General features: G+C 41.1%; 1 protein-coding gene across 6 annotated transcripts in view; it reads right to left on the bottom strand.

Moving 5' to 3' along the window:
* TENM1 (teneurin transmembrane protein 1) overlaps positions 1 to 18,432 on the bottom strand; it is a 781,688-nt gene that overhangs the window by 104,282 nt on the left and 658,974 nt on the right. For all 6 annotated transcript variants that reach the window (XM_019438138.2, XM_019438139.2, XM_053892078.1 and 3 more), the window contains 2 exons: positions 10,849 to 11,098; positions 2,582 to 2,602 (listed from right to left, as the gene is read on the bottom strand). In XM_019438138.2, coding sequence (XP_019293683.1) covers positions 2,582 to 2,602; positions 10,849 to 11,098 — 271 coding nt within the window. The remainder of the gene's footprint in view (positions 1 to 2,581; positions 2,603 to 10,848; positions 11,099 to 18,432) is intronic.

Raw genomic sequence — 18,432 nt, 5'->3', positions numbered from 1 at the left:
TTGACATATGTCCGTCAGTGTGGAGGAGTGTTTGTTTCTTGTGCTGTTTTAGCCTTTCTTTACCTTTTGGCACTACAAGATGCTCCAGGCTCATCTTTTATAGTCCCTTCCCCAGCACTGGAATCAATCATTTTGCTAAAGACCCTGGGTTCCTTCTATCGGAGAATGGTACTGGAAACCAAGATGTGAGTGCTGGGTGTAAGCACTATTTTTTTCACATCTCTTTTTCCAACTACACTGTAAGCTCTTTACGGGCGGGAACCATATTCATCCCTCTGTCTTCCGTGCCAACGGAGTGTCTGACGGGATTGATGTTCAGTTACTGCTGAACTAAAGTGTAGGACATGAAACTAACTAAAACATGCAAGTGTTCAGGTCTTGGCCACTTAGCCCAGCAAAACGGCAGGGAAAGGGCCATCAGAGTAATTAAGTTGCCCTTAAGGACTGGTACATTCCTGATTGTATTCGTAATTATACTTGCCCTCTAAGCATATTTATGTACGTTAATGATGGTAAAGGCTAGCAAATACTGATTTGAGACCCAGTTTATAGTTTTAATTGGAAAAAAATCAGATCCATTAGGAATACTTGATTTTTTTCTACTTACCTTCACTTCATCAAATAAGAGAATTCAGTAGATTCCAGGGACATCTTCCACCCTGGAACCACCATGACAGCTGCTGTAAATAAACTGTAAAGGGCCCCAACAGACTCCAGAATTGGTTTGGCAGTCATATCAGACAAGGCATCTCTGTAGCAAAGACTGCTTAGATAGGGGTTTGAGTAAAAGTTTTTACATATTTAGTTGAATGTTTGCCTTCAGAATAAAATTTCTCCAGTGCCCTTAGATCTTCCTAGGATAAAAAGGGGGTCGTAACCCTTCCTGAAACAGCCTTCAATATTTTGGTAGCCAGTTTGTGGAAGTTTCAACTGAGCCAGATTAATCATGTTTTGTTTAGGAAAAGTCCATAGGCTATTTTTCCAAGAGAAATGTTATTCGCATAAAAGCACTTTGGAATGCATTACATTCATTTATTATTGAATATCCCCAATGTGCCTGTGAGGGAAGTTAAAATTATCATTCTCCTCCAATCTCAGCTGGGGAAACCCAGACCCATAGAGGGCTTGCTCAGGGTCACTAACAAGCCCATGCTCTGACCAAGACTAGATTAGATCACATGTGACTGTGTGTACAAAGTGCCTTCAGAATACTTTAGTTCTGAAGGTGGTAAAAAAAAAAAAAATATCTGTGCTCCTGTCTTCCTCTAACTGAGCAACATATCCTGTTTTGCTCAGCTAGGCTGTTCTAAAATTTTGTGCACTGGCCTTTAGAAAATGGAATAGCCCAACACACAAAATTCAAATCTGATTAATGTTATTTTCTTGACAGGCAACAGTCAGGGAGGTCTCCTATATAGATATGTAATTTCTTGCCATTTCATGCCATTTCCCAAGTGCACTTCAGCTCTTTTTAGATTGGTTTCTTTCCACTTTCTAAAAACATGCCATACCTGAGAAAGAAAACCACTGGACTACATTCCAATTTGTTCTAATCCCTTGTGTCTACGTGCATATTGCAATTTGAGATACGTGGAGATTTCTTTTATGACTTCAGCGTTAGACTTATTGTCACCTTCTGGTTAGTGTTACATTCGAGCAATGCCCTTCAACTTGCAAAGATCACTTCATTCATGCTAGTTAAAATCGCAGATTGTTAAATGGGCAATTAATGCTTATAATTAATACTGTGCAACGCTTTACTAGTAAGCAATTTGACAACCAACTTAATTTGCTTAAAGAATCAGCTATGCCAAAGTAGCAAGGCTATCTTGTGCACTGGCATTTAGGAAGTGGCATCTCCCAAACGAAACCCAAATTAAAAACCCTATCAGTGCCATTTTGATGACAATTGGCATTCGGAAGTGAACAAATTCAATTTTCTCCTTTGCAATTTCAGGTAATTTAGAACAGTTTTGACAAGTGTAATGCATAAACAAATTGAAGAGAAATATTCATTATGATTAATTTCAGAGCTACGTGCCATTGTCGGTAAATGGTTGGTTTAAAGTTTTTCTATTATTTCCTTTTGGTGGGAAGAAACAGAAATCATGAGGTCACATAAAAGGAGAAAAGAAAAATCTTATTCAAGAAGGTCATCATGGTCACTGTCTCTTAATACACTTGTCAACTATATTTCTGGATCTGGGAAGATTGCTGTATTACCTCTCTTTCTACCTGCAACTTGAAAACATTGAATCCGTTTGAACTTACAGACTCATTTGTGATATCGCCTAAGGAAAACATAATGAGACTTAAGGCTTGCTTCCCCATGAAGTACTGAACTGCCAGTTCTCACTTATCTTGTTTTCTTTTCGATAGGGTCTGATCCTCCAGCAAATTCCCACTTAACGGAGCTCTCTTCTTTTGTAAGACTCTTACCCGAATCATAACTTCTAAATTCACTTTCACATCATTCCTTTAACCTCACTTGAAAAGTAAAATCTCCCTGTTAGCACATTATTACGAGGTGGCCTCTTAGGCAAGAAGGGGCATTAGGTAGCTGCCCACGTGATTTACTCACCTATGTCTGGTATCTCTGTTTCTAGGGTGCACAAGGTTATCCGTGAGTGGCAAGTAAAAACAAATAGAGAGTCGTCAGTATCATTCAACAAGCCAAATCTAAGCAGACACACCTATTCCTAACCCAGTTTGTGGCTATTAGAGACTCCGTAGGGATCATTTCATCAGATGTGCATGGCAAAGCCTTCCTGGCTTCTCCTCTTAAGATGGTGTCAAGGCGAAGGAAGAGCCTGCTTGGTGGGTGGGCAAAGCTCTAAGGCAGTTTTTTCTCCCTGGACCATCTTCACCAGAATCACTTGGGTTCTTGCTACATGTGCAGTTTCCTGGGCTTCTCCCCACTTGTACTGAATCAGAACCTCGTGGTGGACATGGGGCCTGGGCATTTCATTTTTAACAGACTCAGCTGGCGATTGTGATGCAGGGAAAGGTTTAAGAACCACTGGGCTAGCCTTTGAAGAAGCAGCCACTGCAAAGGGTCAGACCACTGCAGCCTCTGTTCTGAAAGCTACTTTGCCAAAATGGCAAATCAAGCCTTGTGTGCAATGGGCTTCCCAGATCTGGCCCAAAGCCACTTATATGATCTCAGAGATAAGACAGGGACATCTCTTGTGTACATTAGCACATTACTTAGCAGTATTAAAAGACCTGACAAATTAAAAGCGGAAAAGTTTTCTCTTAGACCGTGGCAGAATGTCCCTGGTAGCAAGACTGCTGCATCAAAATAGCATCACTAAAACATCATGTACATCAGCTACTAGGGCCTCGTGTCTTCCAATTATCTACACTCCAGCAGGGCAAGCGGGGTAGGCAAAACAGATCTGTCAGGTCAGAAGAAGCAAAACACTTTGGGAGACCCTTACTGGTAAGCCCCTTGGCACATGGTGCTGCCTAGGGTATTTCACTCTGGGACCTGGGATGAGCCTTCTCGCACAGGGGACGCGGTCTGAGTACAGGCCTGACTTTGGGTCACATCTGCCCAGAATTAAAAGGCTATAATCATCTGTGAAACACGGGTCATTTTAATTTTAAAATCCTTTTAAACCTGGACCTTCATGTCATCTTAAAAAACATGAAGGTAACACATCTTTTTATCTAAACTAGAAAATGTTCTTCTTCTTTGCAATGTCAGGAAAGTGGGGAAGATACAAAATGATTTCATCTGAAGCTATCTGCTCCTACTGATTCAACTCTTTTCAAAGAAAATCTTTCTGGGAATTTCACTAGTTGGGCCACAGGTCAGGATGCACTGACTTTTCTGTTTCCCTGGCCCACCTCAAAAGGGTAGGTATCCTGTGGGTTGACACAAAAGGTCAACAGGTAAGGATGGAGCTCTGATTAGAAACCCAGCCTCGGGCATTTGGACCTCTTTGAGTTTCTTTGTCTCCAGACACTTGCTTGTTTCTGTGGCCTCTAAGCGAGCAGGTGAGTGTGCTCGAGGCTGGCTCTAATCACTTCCTGAAGGAAGTCGAGTTGTAAAAGTACTAGAAGGACCTCATTAAAACATGGCTTCATTGGCAACAGATTCTCATGGTACAGAACCACTCGTGTGGCTACAAAGCGTTTTGCAATGGTGATGGCAAGGGGTGGGGAGGAGAGTGGTTTGACTTCCTTGCAGCTGCTTCTGATCCTGCCAATAATGTCACTGGGAACGTGGAAAGATGTCGTGTGTTATGAAGAGCAGCGTCTCTCATTAACATCCCAGAAGGAGGAAGTGAAAATGATGGAATTTATTTCCAGTGTGTGACCCTGTTCTGTCTCGGCATTACTTTTAGTTAAGGATTTAGGATGGAGCTCCCACCAAAGTCAGTTCGCTGTGTAGCTAGCAACCGATGGCACGCTGAGGTGCCAGTGTGAGCTCTTCGCAAGTGCCCGGGCCCATCAGTGGGCACCGCCGCCTGGCAACTGACTGCCTTGAAGCTTGCCATGAGTTAGGAGGAGGAGAAAGGTGTAGAACTGCCATATCTTTTTGGACCAAGAAATGCTCCCGAGGGTAGGGTCTGTAACTTGATCTTGGATTTTCTCAGGACCGAGATGATTAAAAGGGCCATCTCTTCTTTTTTAATTAAAAAAAAGTTATTGAGATATAATTCACATACCATAAAATTCACCCTTCTAAAAAGTACAATTCAGCAGTTTCTAGTAAACTCAGAGAGTTGTGCCACCATTGCCGTCATCCATTCCCAGAACGTTTTCATCACCTCAGGGAGAAAGCCTGTACCCGTTAGCAGTCGATCCCTATTCCCGCCCTGCCCCAGGCCCAGGCTTTCTGTCTAATTTGCTTTCCATCTCTGTGGACTTGCCTATTCTGGGTGGTTCACAGAAATGGACCCAGAACATGTGCCTTTTTGTGTCTGGCTTCTTTCACTTAGCATAACGTTCGACCTCTTCTTTTTGTACATTAGCGAGGTGGGAGATGGAGAAAGAGAGACTATGCCAACTTGGGAGTTCCTGTCTACTGACCCGGCATCATGGGTTTGCCCGGCCTGCTTTGTGGTGGTTGTAGCACTTTCCTTGCTTTTCATGCTGTTCTCAGCTTCTTCCCTTACACTTAGCCAGAAATATTTGATGTCGAAAAGTGGACTTCCCTCCCTGCTCATGTTTCTGTGGTATCCTTCCTTTGAAGACTGAGTTCCCACTCCTGCCGTTTACTGACTTCTTAGAGCTTCCAACGCCAGCAACCCTCACCTCCCTCACGCTCTGGCTCTGTCCCTTGCCCTTATCACATCTTACCTGTTGTGTGTTTTAGGGCCCCGCTTTCAGCTAGCAGCTCCTTGGAAACCAATCCGACCAATGAATCCGTGCCCAAGGGCTAATGATGATTTTCGCTTGGTCATTCTAACAGAGGTTCTTGGGTCGGGGACTCTTAGAGATGCAGTGCCTCAACTCAAAGGACCACATTTCTTAGAGAGGGAATTTGGGCACCATGGAAGGGCAGCGAAGATGTTGCTGGGTGCAGTGGAGGGGGCCTACCGCTAATACACAAGCTCACCCTGGAGAGGTAACCACCTATTTCATCTACATGGAGTGTGTGTCTCTCTATTTGTTGCTCCAGTGCTTCTGCCAAAGGGATGGGTCTTGGTCATTTGTCAGATATTTTCAGAGCTCTCAAAGCCCAGGTTCCATTTGTTCCTTCAGCAGAGTGCTCTACAAGTTCTGCTGCCCCTCTGCACGCTACCCCCCCTAAATGGGTGCTATTCCAGTTCTACTCAATCCCTAGTCAGTGACAGGAGTCAAGTTCAGGACAATGGAGGAAATACTAACCAGTCACTGTAAAATAAACAGTAAAATCTCAAGAGAAATTTTCATGTCACAGTGACACTTGTTGAGTCCAAATTATCAAGGTACCGGGAAGCATTTGTCAGGCTCTTATTTTCTTCTTTCTTTCATCTTAAGGGAAGGACAAAATAAAGATCTGGAGAATATCAGCATCTTGAACAATAACAGCATGAGGTTTTTATAAAGAATAAATCATTCCCAGTCATGCTTAACAGGTTTTCTAATAGATTTGTGAAATGAGAAGATGAGAGGGGAGCAAGGGGGATATTCATATTTGAATTCTTGCAAAACACTTGATATGGTGCCTCCTAGTTTTACTCATGTAATTATCCGTTAGTTTTAGAAAACTGAAAAGTAGCCCTGAGGCCATAACCCAAGGAAAAAGAAAAGAAGTCACAATCGGTGAGAAACAGCTGAAGGACTCGAGGATGTTTAGACTGAAGAGAAAGCTCAGAAGCTGGGATAGCTGTCTTCACACACGTGGAAGCATGTCAGGGAAGAGAGGGAAGAGCTTCCGTGCTGTCTCCAATGCTAGCATTTGCTGCTACTGACTGGATGTTTGATGAAGGTAGATTTCAGTTCGGTATAAGAAAGCATTCTCTAAAAGAGCTCTCCAAAGATGCAATGGGCTGTCTACGAGGGGTTGTTTAAGGTTCCTGTTACTGAAAGGGATCAAACAGAGTAGACACGATCAAATGTCATGCATGCATTGGGTGCCACGTTGCACCATATACTTCCATGGACTTTTCTGACACTAAGCTCACAGATCTGTGATGTCACTTTTGTGTTACCGAATGCAAGACGTGTACGTGTATGCAGTTTTAACCTGAGAAGCAAAGCCACAGAAATAACTAGACCTAAACTATTTCACATGGAAATGAATCTAACTTTAAAAAAATCTTCAGAGAATGTATTTTTGAGACTCTCTTAGATTTAATTACTTACATAATGATCTTATAATTTTCCCTTCTTTATCATCTTACCTCAATTTCCCACTGGAAGGGAACACTAAGATGTGTATGTATGGATGAAATCTGCAGGAAACAGGCAAAGGAGTATTACATACTTCAATAACAAGAAATAATATCGTTGCTCTTGCCATATTGCTAATGATAATGACACAACTGACTTTTCCTTACCCTCCCCGTTCAGCCAATGGGGGGGCCAGCTACAGAAAATAAATGATTGGCAACCAATGAAAATGAAATTATTTCTGAAGTCAGACGAAGGAAATTCAATTAGGGAGAGTTAGGATCAGCAGAGCTGAGGAAGGAAAAATCTATAGTCTCCCAATCTTTGCAACGTCAAGGGGCACCTGGAATTGTTCCAAGTGGCCCACTATGAGACAAGAGGATGGAAGAGAATGGAATCTAGAAGGGCATCCAGTAGGAGCAAGCAAAATGTCATCAAACTTTGGGCTGAGAACTGCATATCTGTAGATCTCAAAACAAGTTAAACTGTATAAGACATGTAAGAGGATGCTCAAATAATAACTTGAAGTCAATTTTACAGGTAGAGAAGCAGAGAACAGAGTGGTTCAGTTATATAATGAATAACCTTGACAGATGGTGAAGATCTAAAATGTTCTCTATCCCTTTCTGTAATAACCTATTGACAACATTGCTCTTCCATTCACAGCTTTAAATGCAACCAATAACATAAAGACTATATTAGTCTGTGTTTCCAAGGAAACAGATGACTTAACCAAGTAAAATGACTAATATGCACTGGGGGGTGGTGGTGGTAGCAGCAATTAAATTAACTGATTTTAACAACAACAAAAAAACTGGTACAAAACCAACTTTCTATCTATGTACGATAGAATTCATTGACCATTATGGTTCTTAATGTAGCAAAGGCTTATTATATCAACTTATTTCTCCCCAGGAAGTTTAAATCTGGAAGTTATAAAGCAAATATATAAATTCACCAATTATACATCAAAGATGCAATGTACACAGTATAGGCTACTGATCATGAGAGGTACTTTTTTATATTTTAATTTTATTTATTTACTTATTTATTTCTAACGTTACTTTAGAGAGAGAGACAGAGTGCAAGCAGGGGAGGAGCAGAGAGAGAGGGAGACCCAGAATCTGAAGCAGGCTCCAGGCCCCTAGCTGTCAGCACAGAGCCCGATGCGGCGCTCGAACTGTGAGATCGTGACCTGAGCCAAAGTCGGATGTTTAACTGACTGAGCCACCCAGGCGCCCCTTGGCAGATACTTTTTTTTTTTTTTTAAAGGTGAATCTAATAAGAACTATATTCGTTTTTGAGTAAACATGATGGATAATGTTTGCTGACATAAACTGGTTTGATGGTTTTGACTCCAGTAAAATAAGGAGTTACCTGTCAATTAGGTCAAATGCTCATCTAAATTCAATCTGTTTATCTCTCTGACGGCCAATCACGGGAGTGTTAGAGAAGGGAAAACTATGTTTTTTTTCCCTTGAATCAAATGCAAGGGAGAACTACTTTCTCTTTGAACCTAAGCCTGGGAATCTTAACTGTGAGTCTATGAAGGGGGTAGGTTGCTGGCGGGTGGGGACATTCAGGGAGACAGGGAAAATATATGACCCCTGAAATCGCATGTACAATTTTGTGTGAATGTGTCTTTTTCTGGGGAGAAGGCCCACAGCCCTCAATAAATTCTGAAAGGGGCCTGAGAATTAAAAAAAAAAAAAAAGTAAGAAGAATTGCTGTAAAGGATGTGAGCTCAGAAGAGCTAGCTAGAGACTCAGGCTAGGTGAGAGAGCCTGGGTGTGTGAGCTCACGGTGTGTGCACGCCTATGTGTTTGAAGAGCTTTGACAATGTGAGAGAACAGTACTGTGGAGTCAGAATGAACAGAGGGATTGGACAATACTTCCCACTGCCAGAAACGAATTGTTCTTTATACTGAGAATATTGCTTTGCAGTTAGGGTCCAAGTTTTTCTATTTTATCCTTCAAATGACTTTGTGTTGAAGGTCATAAAGTACTTTGGACTAAAATGCAAATCTGTTAACTGTCAGGGATTCTTGAGCAAAGGAGAATCTCATCGATGAAAATTGCTGCACCTTAGGTACATTTGCATTGAAATCACAAAGGAAAATACTCAACTTAGCTGGGTGTTCTTAATAGTAGTATTATTAGTATTAGTATTTGTTTTTATAGCTAATCTTATGGTTTTTCCTTGGAGGAGTTACCTACATAGGGCTAGCCATGAGGCTTTATAAAGCCTAGAGGCTTTATAGGGTTAGCTATATAGATAGGTTCCCTAAGACAAAGTCTCTGTCTACCTGACAGCTAATATCTGCATGTCTAGAAACATTCAGATGGTGAATGAATTGTTCAGTGCTCCGTCAATGTTTGGCATCATGTAGACAGAACATCCCTAGGATTTTGAATATAATGTTGAATGTTATATAAATCGTTTCTAAATCCAGGAATATGAACATCTTGGCCTTCCTTGTTGACTTTCCAGTAAGTAGGTGCCCCAAGAGATATACTGCGGGGCATGATAAGTCACCACGAAGTGTGACATCCTAAGGTACATAAACATTTGATTAGAGCAGGGTGCTGTGAACTAGTACCTCTCTAGTCTTTCTAGATGTGCTTTATCTTTACAAAAGTCTTAACTTTACAGTCTATTTTTTATCAGTCAAGGGATTTAACAGCTTTCTTATCCATGACAATGCTTGCAATGATAATTAAGAAATGTTTTAAAACTAGAATGAATTAATATGAAAAACGGATGGAGGCTTGGGACTGGAAGATGTCCACAGGTAGGTGTGAAGGACTAACTCAGTCTGAGAAAAAGCAGGTAGATTCCAGAGCAAGCATGAGAATCTGGAAAATTTCAAGGAATGTCTCCATACATTCAAATTTCTATGCTTGTGTGAATATAGTGTTAAATGGAAATGACCCAAGACTTTTCATATGTTTTGACTGGCCTCGATGGTACTCTGTACATACAAGTTGCTCCATTAATGTCTCTATTCTCCCAGGTCACTATTTTTGGTCACTATCTTTCAGGTCGATGAGGGGATGGCTGAAGCAACAACTGTTTTATGGACTAGTTTATAGGATGACAACAAAATCTTCTGGAACAGAGGGAAACTTTTGGCCTAAAGTTCCAAAGGCATGTGTCAGGGATAAAGCTGTCATAACCAATTGGAGGGAAGGCTCTATCAATTTACCCAGGAGGGAGGAAACAGGTCTATCCTCACTGGAATGGGAGGGGATGCTTTCCTTTTCTAGGACTCCATAGGGCATATATTTGTATCTTGTAGCCTCAGAAAGGGAGAAATAAGCTGATTAAGCCATAGTCTAGTTGTGATCCTTGCGTAACTTCAGAACATGGAATACCAGAAGGTATGAATTCCTTTCAAAAGGTGTCAAAATACTTTGTACTCTCCAGAAAATTCCTAGAACAGAGTGAGAAAGTCTAACGATGGACGCTTTAATCTTTTTTTGCCCCAAAGGAATAGAGCTTTCAAGCATTAAAAAAAAAAAAAAACAAAACTAGTTCTTCCTTCCTTATCAGGGCATACAAACACAGACTTCCATTTTCTTTTTTATGAAGTGACCACTTCAAAAAATTGAACCTGGAGAACTTAGAAAATTGAGCCTTTTGGATCTGGCATTACCTCTACCTGTGGAATAGATATTTTTGATCAGTCTTCGTTTTGACCAGCAGGGGCTGAGTGGCTTACCTGAGCACTTGGAAGTACTGAGATCCATGTCGGTGATGGCAATGCCCACAGGGAAGGCCACACATACAGGGATGTCAACACTTCCTGGTTCTCCAAAGCAGTGCTCAAAAGTCCTTTAAGTAGGAGGTGTGGGCCTGTTGACCTATGTGTCCTTTGTCCCTATTCCTGCATCAGAGGTCAGGGCTACAATATGGGCTACTGCATTTTCTGCTCTTCCTTGCAATGCCTTTCTCTTCGTGTTATCGCATTCTTGCTTTTTCCTTATCCGCTAAACCAACAGAGATTAGAGGAGACTTACCTTAATTCCAAAATACTAACGGAGTTTCCTGAGGGAAATATTCGTCTTATGAAATTAAAGTCGCCAACATACACACTCCCATCAGGGCCAGAAGCTAAGGCAACAGGAGCAAAGAGCTTGTTGTTGTGAGCTGGGCCATTGCAGTTGGTGCAGGCTACGCTCCGCTGGTGTCCGTTACCCATGATGGTTGATATGACTGGGGGCTGCTGGGAAATGAACATATTTTCTCCATTCCCTTTATGTATGATTCCTAGATCCAAGAAAAAAAAAAAGAGAATAAAAAAATTACCTCACAATATTCTCAGCAACATTTTAACTTCTCTCTTGTTGTTCAAAGCACCATGACGCTTTGGCCTGGCAGAAAAAATCTTGAGAGTGAAGCACACTGCATGGCCACAACAAACAGGAGCATGACACTTTGCCTCAGCTTGTCTATCTGTGATATGGGTTAATACACCCTTTAGTACTGATCCTAAATGCCTCAATGAAACCCATGATAAATAACTTTTAATGATCTCCTGTTCATTTTGGGCTCTGTGAATCATCTGTGGCTAATTTTTCATCTCTGGATGACTATCTCCTGATGCTTGGCACACACTTGTCTGACTTCAAATTACCCTCACTATGCAACTGACTGGTTCCTGAAAAGGAAATATCAGTCAATTTTAATATTAACCTTAGCAAAACACCATCAGGAAGGTAATTGACTTCTGTGAAAAAAAATCATGCTGTTAGAATGCACTTCAAAGATATAAGAAAGGGACTTGAATTTTCCACTCTTTTGGACCATATCTCACTATCATCAGTGCAGGAAATAGAGATACTGACTTATGAAAATGCTGGAAAATACTGTGCATTCTCTTTGGGCAATCTCTTCCAATCTCACGGCTTTAACTCGTATCTCTATACGCCAAAACTTTCTCCTGTCCAGAGTTGTCACCTGCCATGCAATTTCCTGCTCGATCTCCTCACCCAGATGCCCCAGAGGCACCTCAAACTCAACAAGTATAAAATGGAACTCACTGTCTTCCTCTCCCCCTGCCAAAGCCTGCTTTTCCTCCTGAGTTCCTTACTCATGAGTGGCATCACAGTGAGCGTATTTACCCAAGTTGGAAGTGTGGCCATGACCGGGCCTCTTATTTTCCTCATTGTCTAAACCTAACTCATTACGAAACCCACGTTGAGTCCATCTCCAAAATATGCCGAACCAGTTTTGTCATTTCTATTCCTACCACTAAGGCTTTAGTTCAGTTTTTCTTAACTTCTTGGTCTCCTGGCCTCCATGCATACCTATCTCCAAACCATCACCCCCACTCCTGCCATTGAGATCATTTCAGTATGTGGCTTAGAATCTTTCAACAGCTCTGTATCCTCTACAGGATAGGGGGTACATTCTCTATTAAGGTATACAAAGTCTTCATGACTTGACCCTTGCCTACTTCTTCAGTCTCCCCTGTCACCATCCTCTCATTTGGGACCTTGAGTTCCTGTGATAGTGAACTATTTATAATTACTTTCACATACTTCCATTCCTGTCTACACTGGTACATGCTATTCCCTCTCCATCTTGAAAGCCCTCCTCCTCTTGTCTGCTTGGGGAACTCTTATCTATCCTTCAAAGCTCAGCTCAATTCTCTCCGATGCTCTGTCCAGGCAGAATTAGTTACTCCCTCTTCCTTGTGCCCATGGTTTGTTTTCCATAGCTCCGTTATTATACCCACTAACTTGTATGATACGGTTTTCATCACTTCTCTATCTTTCCCACTAGAGCCTGGGCTCCATGAAGGCAGACCCTCTGTCTGACTCTTTTCTGCATTTTAGTGCCAATCCCCATGGCCAAATCATTAGAGGAGCTCAGCAAATGTTGAAAATAGGTTTTGAGTCTCTTGTAGTCTCCTTGTCCAAATCCCAATGATTTTGCAAACCTGCTGAGCCCGGGCAGAAAATCCAAGGAACAAGTACTGCTGTGCTCAAGTCTGCCCAGAATGAGCCTGGGCAGGTAAAACATCCATGTTGTGAGAAGGCATGCCAACGTGTCAGACTGAAGTAACTGACGGCAAATGAATGAATGCAGTAATCCTGTACAGTCTTATTTTTTCTCCCATGACCCCTGCTATCTATCTCCTTGGATTGCTTGTTACTCTCCCTAAACATTTCCTGAAATATCTTCCTCAGTTTTCTTCTGACTTTTGGTCCCACAGTCCTACAATAGAAGCCACTGATCACTCAGAAATAGGAACGTTGCTGGCAAAAATAAGTAAGAGGGTAACACATACACAATACCATAGCACCAAACATGTACTTGGAAGGGTCCTTCCAGGAAACAAATCCCATACATCATATAGCCTTCGGATTTCAAGTCTAGGTATTTTGGCTCTCCCTCCCAAGGTGATTTCTGGCTATTTTTTCAACATATGATCTGCAGGAACAGCTACGAGCTTATGCCCCAACAAATTGGTCTTTCATTGCAGAACTCGAGAGATGTCTCGAGGATCACTACTTTCTTATTAATTTTATTAATAACTTTATTCATCAGTAACAAAATTCTTAAGATTTAGAATAGTTAATTAAATAAGATTAATAGGACTGAATTTCATTTCCCAAAAACACTTAATTGCAGTGTGATCAACATTATAATTTAAATGAGTCAGGAGGAAGTGAATGAGAACTTGAATGACAGTCACACAACATCATCGAAAAGAAACCTCCTGACGATTGCTACCTGAATATCCTACCAATGAGACTATGATATGTTGTCTAACAAATGAGGAAACCAACTGTTTAGCATGTCTGTATTTCAGCAATGCATTACAAGGTATATCATTCAAAAATATGTCCAATTATTGGCTTGGAAATACCAGATTTGCTATTAACATCTATTTTCACAGGTAGATCTCCATTTTTTTTATATCAATATAACGGTGTAGTTAACAATTACCTTCAAAATGACATGTTATTACCAGGTTCCTGGCAATTTAAAAACTAAAGATGGCTATTCTAAACCATTCTTCTAAGCCTACAATTCTAAAACTCCCCTTTTCTATTAGAAAGCCCAGCACTCCATCAAAGAAGAAGAATGATTAAAGGAAATAAAACATAAGGCAATGTACTTTCTGATTACATCTCAACAATTGATGTCTTGCTTTCATGCGAGGTACTGAAGTGCCCGTGTACTGAAATTACCATTCCTGTTTAAAGCTGAAGCAATCAAAACAAAAATGGGCAAACCCCTTTTGTACTGCCCTGGAAAAATAGATCATTCTGAAGGGTGTTTTTGTTGTTTCAAGAATCTGTTTAACCTTCCATTACATAGAACCGGGGCATACCATCTAGCAACAATGATTTAACACCAATTCTTCTGCAAAATGTTTCTTTGAAAATATTTTGTTTATGTTCCTGGAAATCTTGATCAATTACTGCCGCCTCCCTTCCAGTTTATTCTGCCACACATGCTCATTTTGAAAACAGAATCAAATGATCCCAGGACAACGCGCATTATTTATATGAAGGCCAACTTCTCACCTAGGGTTGGGTGTCTTGTTTACAGTCAACAAAGAAACCCTACTGAATGGGGCTCACTGTGTGTGTTCTCCCCTAAGTTTCCCTTTTCTCCACCAAGATGCCAAAGTCGGTTGTGTAATAAGCTAAGCATGCTTTTAAACACACTGCTCATACCCTTCTGCTACCTTGCTCAGAACTTCCTTTGAAGCTTATAAATAAGTTTGAAATAAAAATTCCCCTTGGAAGCCAGTGGGTGGTGCTTTATGCTGATTTCAAAGAAGAAACCATTTTTCAGACTTATGAACAACGAGGGACACAATACATATTTCTCTTAGGACCTGACTGAGACGATATAAACACAAACTGGAAGATATGCCAGTGTGATCAATGGAAATTTACTTCCCCTCCCAGTAAAACCATTTGTCGACAAACTACTGGCCTATTTTGGAGCCTACGTTGAAAGAAATTCTTTATCCATTGCAGACAGATGACGATATCCAATTAGTACCCTGGATTGTTTTTTCTAATAATTTTTAACACTCAACTGGGAGGACACACAAGGGTATGTGTTTGATATAAAGATATACTACAACAAATAGCTTACCTCTGTAATAGACGACTCATGTACACATTTTTATTTCTTATAATTTTAAAGGGCCGATTTCTTTTAAAACATAAGACTATGTACTCTCTGTAATCACTAAGAAGATGTATTTTTGAAGGAATAATATCGAAAAACACAAGTACCTGGTGTTTTTTTGTTATCTTGGTGAAAGTAGAAACCATCTATATATATCAGGCATAATATTTGGAAGCAATTCTCCACAACCAATGGTTAATTGTCAGGTAAATATAATTGCTGCAACTAACATGACAAATGGTCTGAAAACACTGCCTTCTAGAAAGTACCCGCTGCATAATGATTTTTGGAACCAAAGAAAAACTAAAGAATTGAATGGCAGCAGGCATCCAATCTAATTACAGGTGTCTTTTTAACCAGTGAGAGGAAACTGGGGGAAGATAGATTCTTGTTTCTAATCTGCCATCTGTCTCAGATCAAAAAAGCAGGGTGCCTAAAGAGTTAGGCTTTTTCCAGAAAGAAGCGGAGTGGGGGAATTTGGAAAGACGGTCGCTCTTGCCTTAATCAGTCAGAAAAGACTGTCTGACCTGAGGGGGAAAGAGCATTGCTTTCTAAATTGGCCTTCTCAAGGCTGCTCCTTCACACTTATCATTTCTGCTTCTAAAAACTGCCTTTGTAGGTGGGATTTAGACTTCGAAAACATCCCACGAGAGGTGTTCGTGTCCAAGGTCACGCTGAAAGGCAGTGGCAGAGCTGGCTTCAGATCTGTTTCCTGGCAAGTGTGACAAGTTCTTGGGTAGAAACACAATGTGCCTACAAATGAGATGATACAATGAACAAATGTTCCTTAAAAACAAAAAAAAAACCCTATCTAACATAAGGTTTGTGTCTCAGAATAAAATTCTCAGAAAGAGGCCGAAAGCACGTTTAGTGGGGCTGGGGTGAGCACAAGAGATCCGTTGAGGGTGACAATATTCCAAAACTGTTGTGGTGCTCGGTGCACAACTCCACAATTTACTAACCATCACTGAAGTGTATGTTTAAGGTGGGTGAGTCGTATGGTATATCAATTGCAGTGCAATAAAGGTGTTAAGAAGATTCTCAGAACCAACTTGGTACCTGTTATGGAAAACCTGACTACTGGTGAGGCAGGGGTGGAGAGAACACGTTGGTGGAAATCAGGGAGCCCCCAAAGCCAACTTTCTCAATGGCTCCCCTCTGCTCTGAATTTTTAAGGCTGTGTGAAGCAAATGGTAAGAGGACATGGGACTGGGAGCACACAGCCGGGGGCTGGTTCGATCGAGGTCATTTCCCACTTTGTGCTTAATGTCAATGACAGGCATTTGAAAGAGACAATCCATACAAGCCAATAAAAGTGAGTGGAAAAGAAATGGCTGCTTAAAATGTCAAACTCTTTCAAATCAAAACAAAAAACCTCATAACTTAATAAGTGGCATCTGCCCTTTCGTTTTTGTATTTTTAAAACTATGATTCCCCTTTTGACAACAGAAAAAAGTTGACATTTTATATCTGTGCCTGAATCTTTGCTCTTAAAAAGACCAACAATTTGAAACGGAATTTAGAATATTCCTTGAAAGAGGGGGAGCAGGTATGATAAAGGCACACCACAATGGACTCATTTACCTTCGGCGTCCCACACTGGGACCGTGGTGGGTGGTGTCATTCCACGGTTGAAGCAAACCTGCTTAGTTTTGCCAATCAAAATTTCCCAGCCTGTGTGGCTGCCTGGCTGGCCTGACCCAACTGTGGTGCAAACAAAGTAAGATCATAGGTGTGATTATAAAATGGATCTCTTAGCCTTGGTCAGTTCACGGCCTTACAAGATATCCTGACCGTAGCCAGCTGTTTCACGAAGGTAAGATGCATACAAGGATGCCTGGCTGGAAAAGCGTTAACTGTCTCAAGACGTTCACATCCCCACTCCTGAAGAAATAACTCAAAGTACGTGTTCCACTGAAGGCTGCTCAAAATCTGCCTCTTTGGATGAAAGGGAATACGATTTCACAGGGCAAGCTTACCAGCGGATGTTCAAATGAAAGCTGGATGGGAGCACCAATGACCGACCTCCCAGTAGGATGCAAAACGAGGTGAAGGAACTTGGATGGAGCATTTTTAACCAGGGTAAGAGAGGTCAGTTTATCTGAGAGACACATGGGCTCCAGGGCCACCTGTGGTCCCTTCTCCTGATTTAGGTAACATTTAAATTACACACACTAGGAGAAAGTGACAGCAGGAAGAACAGTTCAAAGAAGCAAAGATGGAAGATGACCATGTCCTGGTTCTCTGCCTTTTCCCGAGTTCAGGATGTAGGAGACCTAAAACTAAGTGAAGTCAAGGACTGCTCTCTTTCCCCAGATTCTTTCACTTCTTCTGTCTTCCTCTACCTCTTCTCCTCTTTACCTATAACTGTCCCTTGGCTCAATTCCTAGCTTCTTACTGGATCTACTGACATTTATGTGGATACGCGACTGTGGTGCAGAGAAGGAGCACACGGCACTCGCCATTTACTAATGGAGAAAGTCACATGATTCTCAGATTCTTGATCTTTTAAATGGGATTAATGCCACACTCCAGGGTTGTTGTACTTAAAGTGGGACAGAATTCAACAAAGCCCTTTGAAAACTGTATCATGTGGATGATTCATTGATCCTAAAGTGCACATTTTGCTTCACATTTTTAGCAGCTCTGAAAATAAGTATGTATCTTGCAATCAATGCATGTCATAGTTTAATTGGCAGCACTTGCCATAAAATAACAGTGTAATTGACGGAATCTTAGATTGTATAAAACACGGCAATTGTTATTCCACTTTTGAAAAGTTGGTTACAACGTCAGATACACTGGTTAATTACTTGCGATACAGCAATAATGATAGATGATTCTTAAAACCCAGTTTCATAGAAATTTGTGATGAAGAGGTCTCACTATGCTAGCACTAATTTGAAACCAGATTGTTGTGTGAAAAGAAATATACTAACATGGCCATCTCTAGGTGGTGGACTTACACCACCTTAATTTTACACTTAATTTTTTTCTTGCACTTTTCCAAGGTTTCTGCATCAAATAGGTGTTACATACATGTAATACATATACATAGCGTTGTGTGTGTGTGTATAGAGTATTAAAAAAAAGTATTAAAAACATTTTTAAAGAATTTTTTTAACGTTTTATTTATTTTTGAGACAGTGAGAGACAGAGCATGAACAGGGGAGGGTCAGAGAGAGGGAGACACAGAATCTGAAAACAGGCTCCAGGCTCTGAGCTGTCAGCGCAGAGCCCGATGTGGGGCTCGAACTCACGGACCGAGAGATCATGACCTGAGCCGAAGTCGGCCGCTTAACCGACTGAGCCATCCAGGCGCCCCAGTATTAAAAAACATTTTAAAAGCTTCTTAAGTGCATAGAAATAGGCACTCTTGATCACGAAATGACAATTATTCTTGAGGGAAGCCTGGCAATGTGTATGAAAAGCCTTAAAAACAT

This window comes from Panthera pardus, unplaced genomic scaffold, assembly GCF_024362965.1.
Source record: "Panthera pardus isolate Hobbes unplaced genomic scaffold, ASM2436296v1 HiC_scaffold_27, whole genome shotgun sequence".
Taxonomy (NCBI): Eukaryota; Metazoa; Chordata; class Mammalia; order Carnivora; family Felidae; genus Panthera; species Panthera pardus.
The sequence above is the reverse complement of the archived record's forward strand: the minus strand, read 5'-3'. Positions and strand labels throughout refer to the sequence as shown.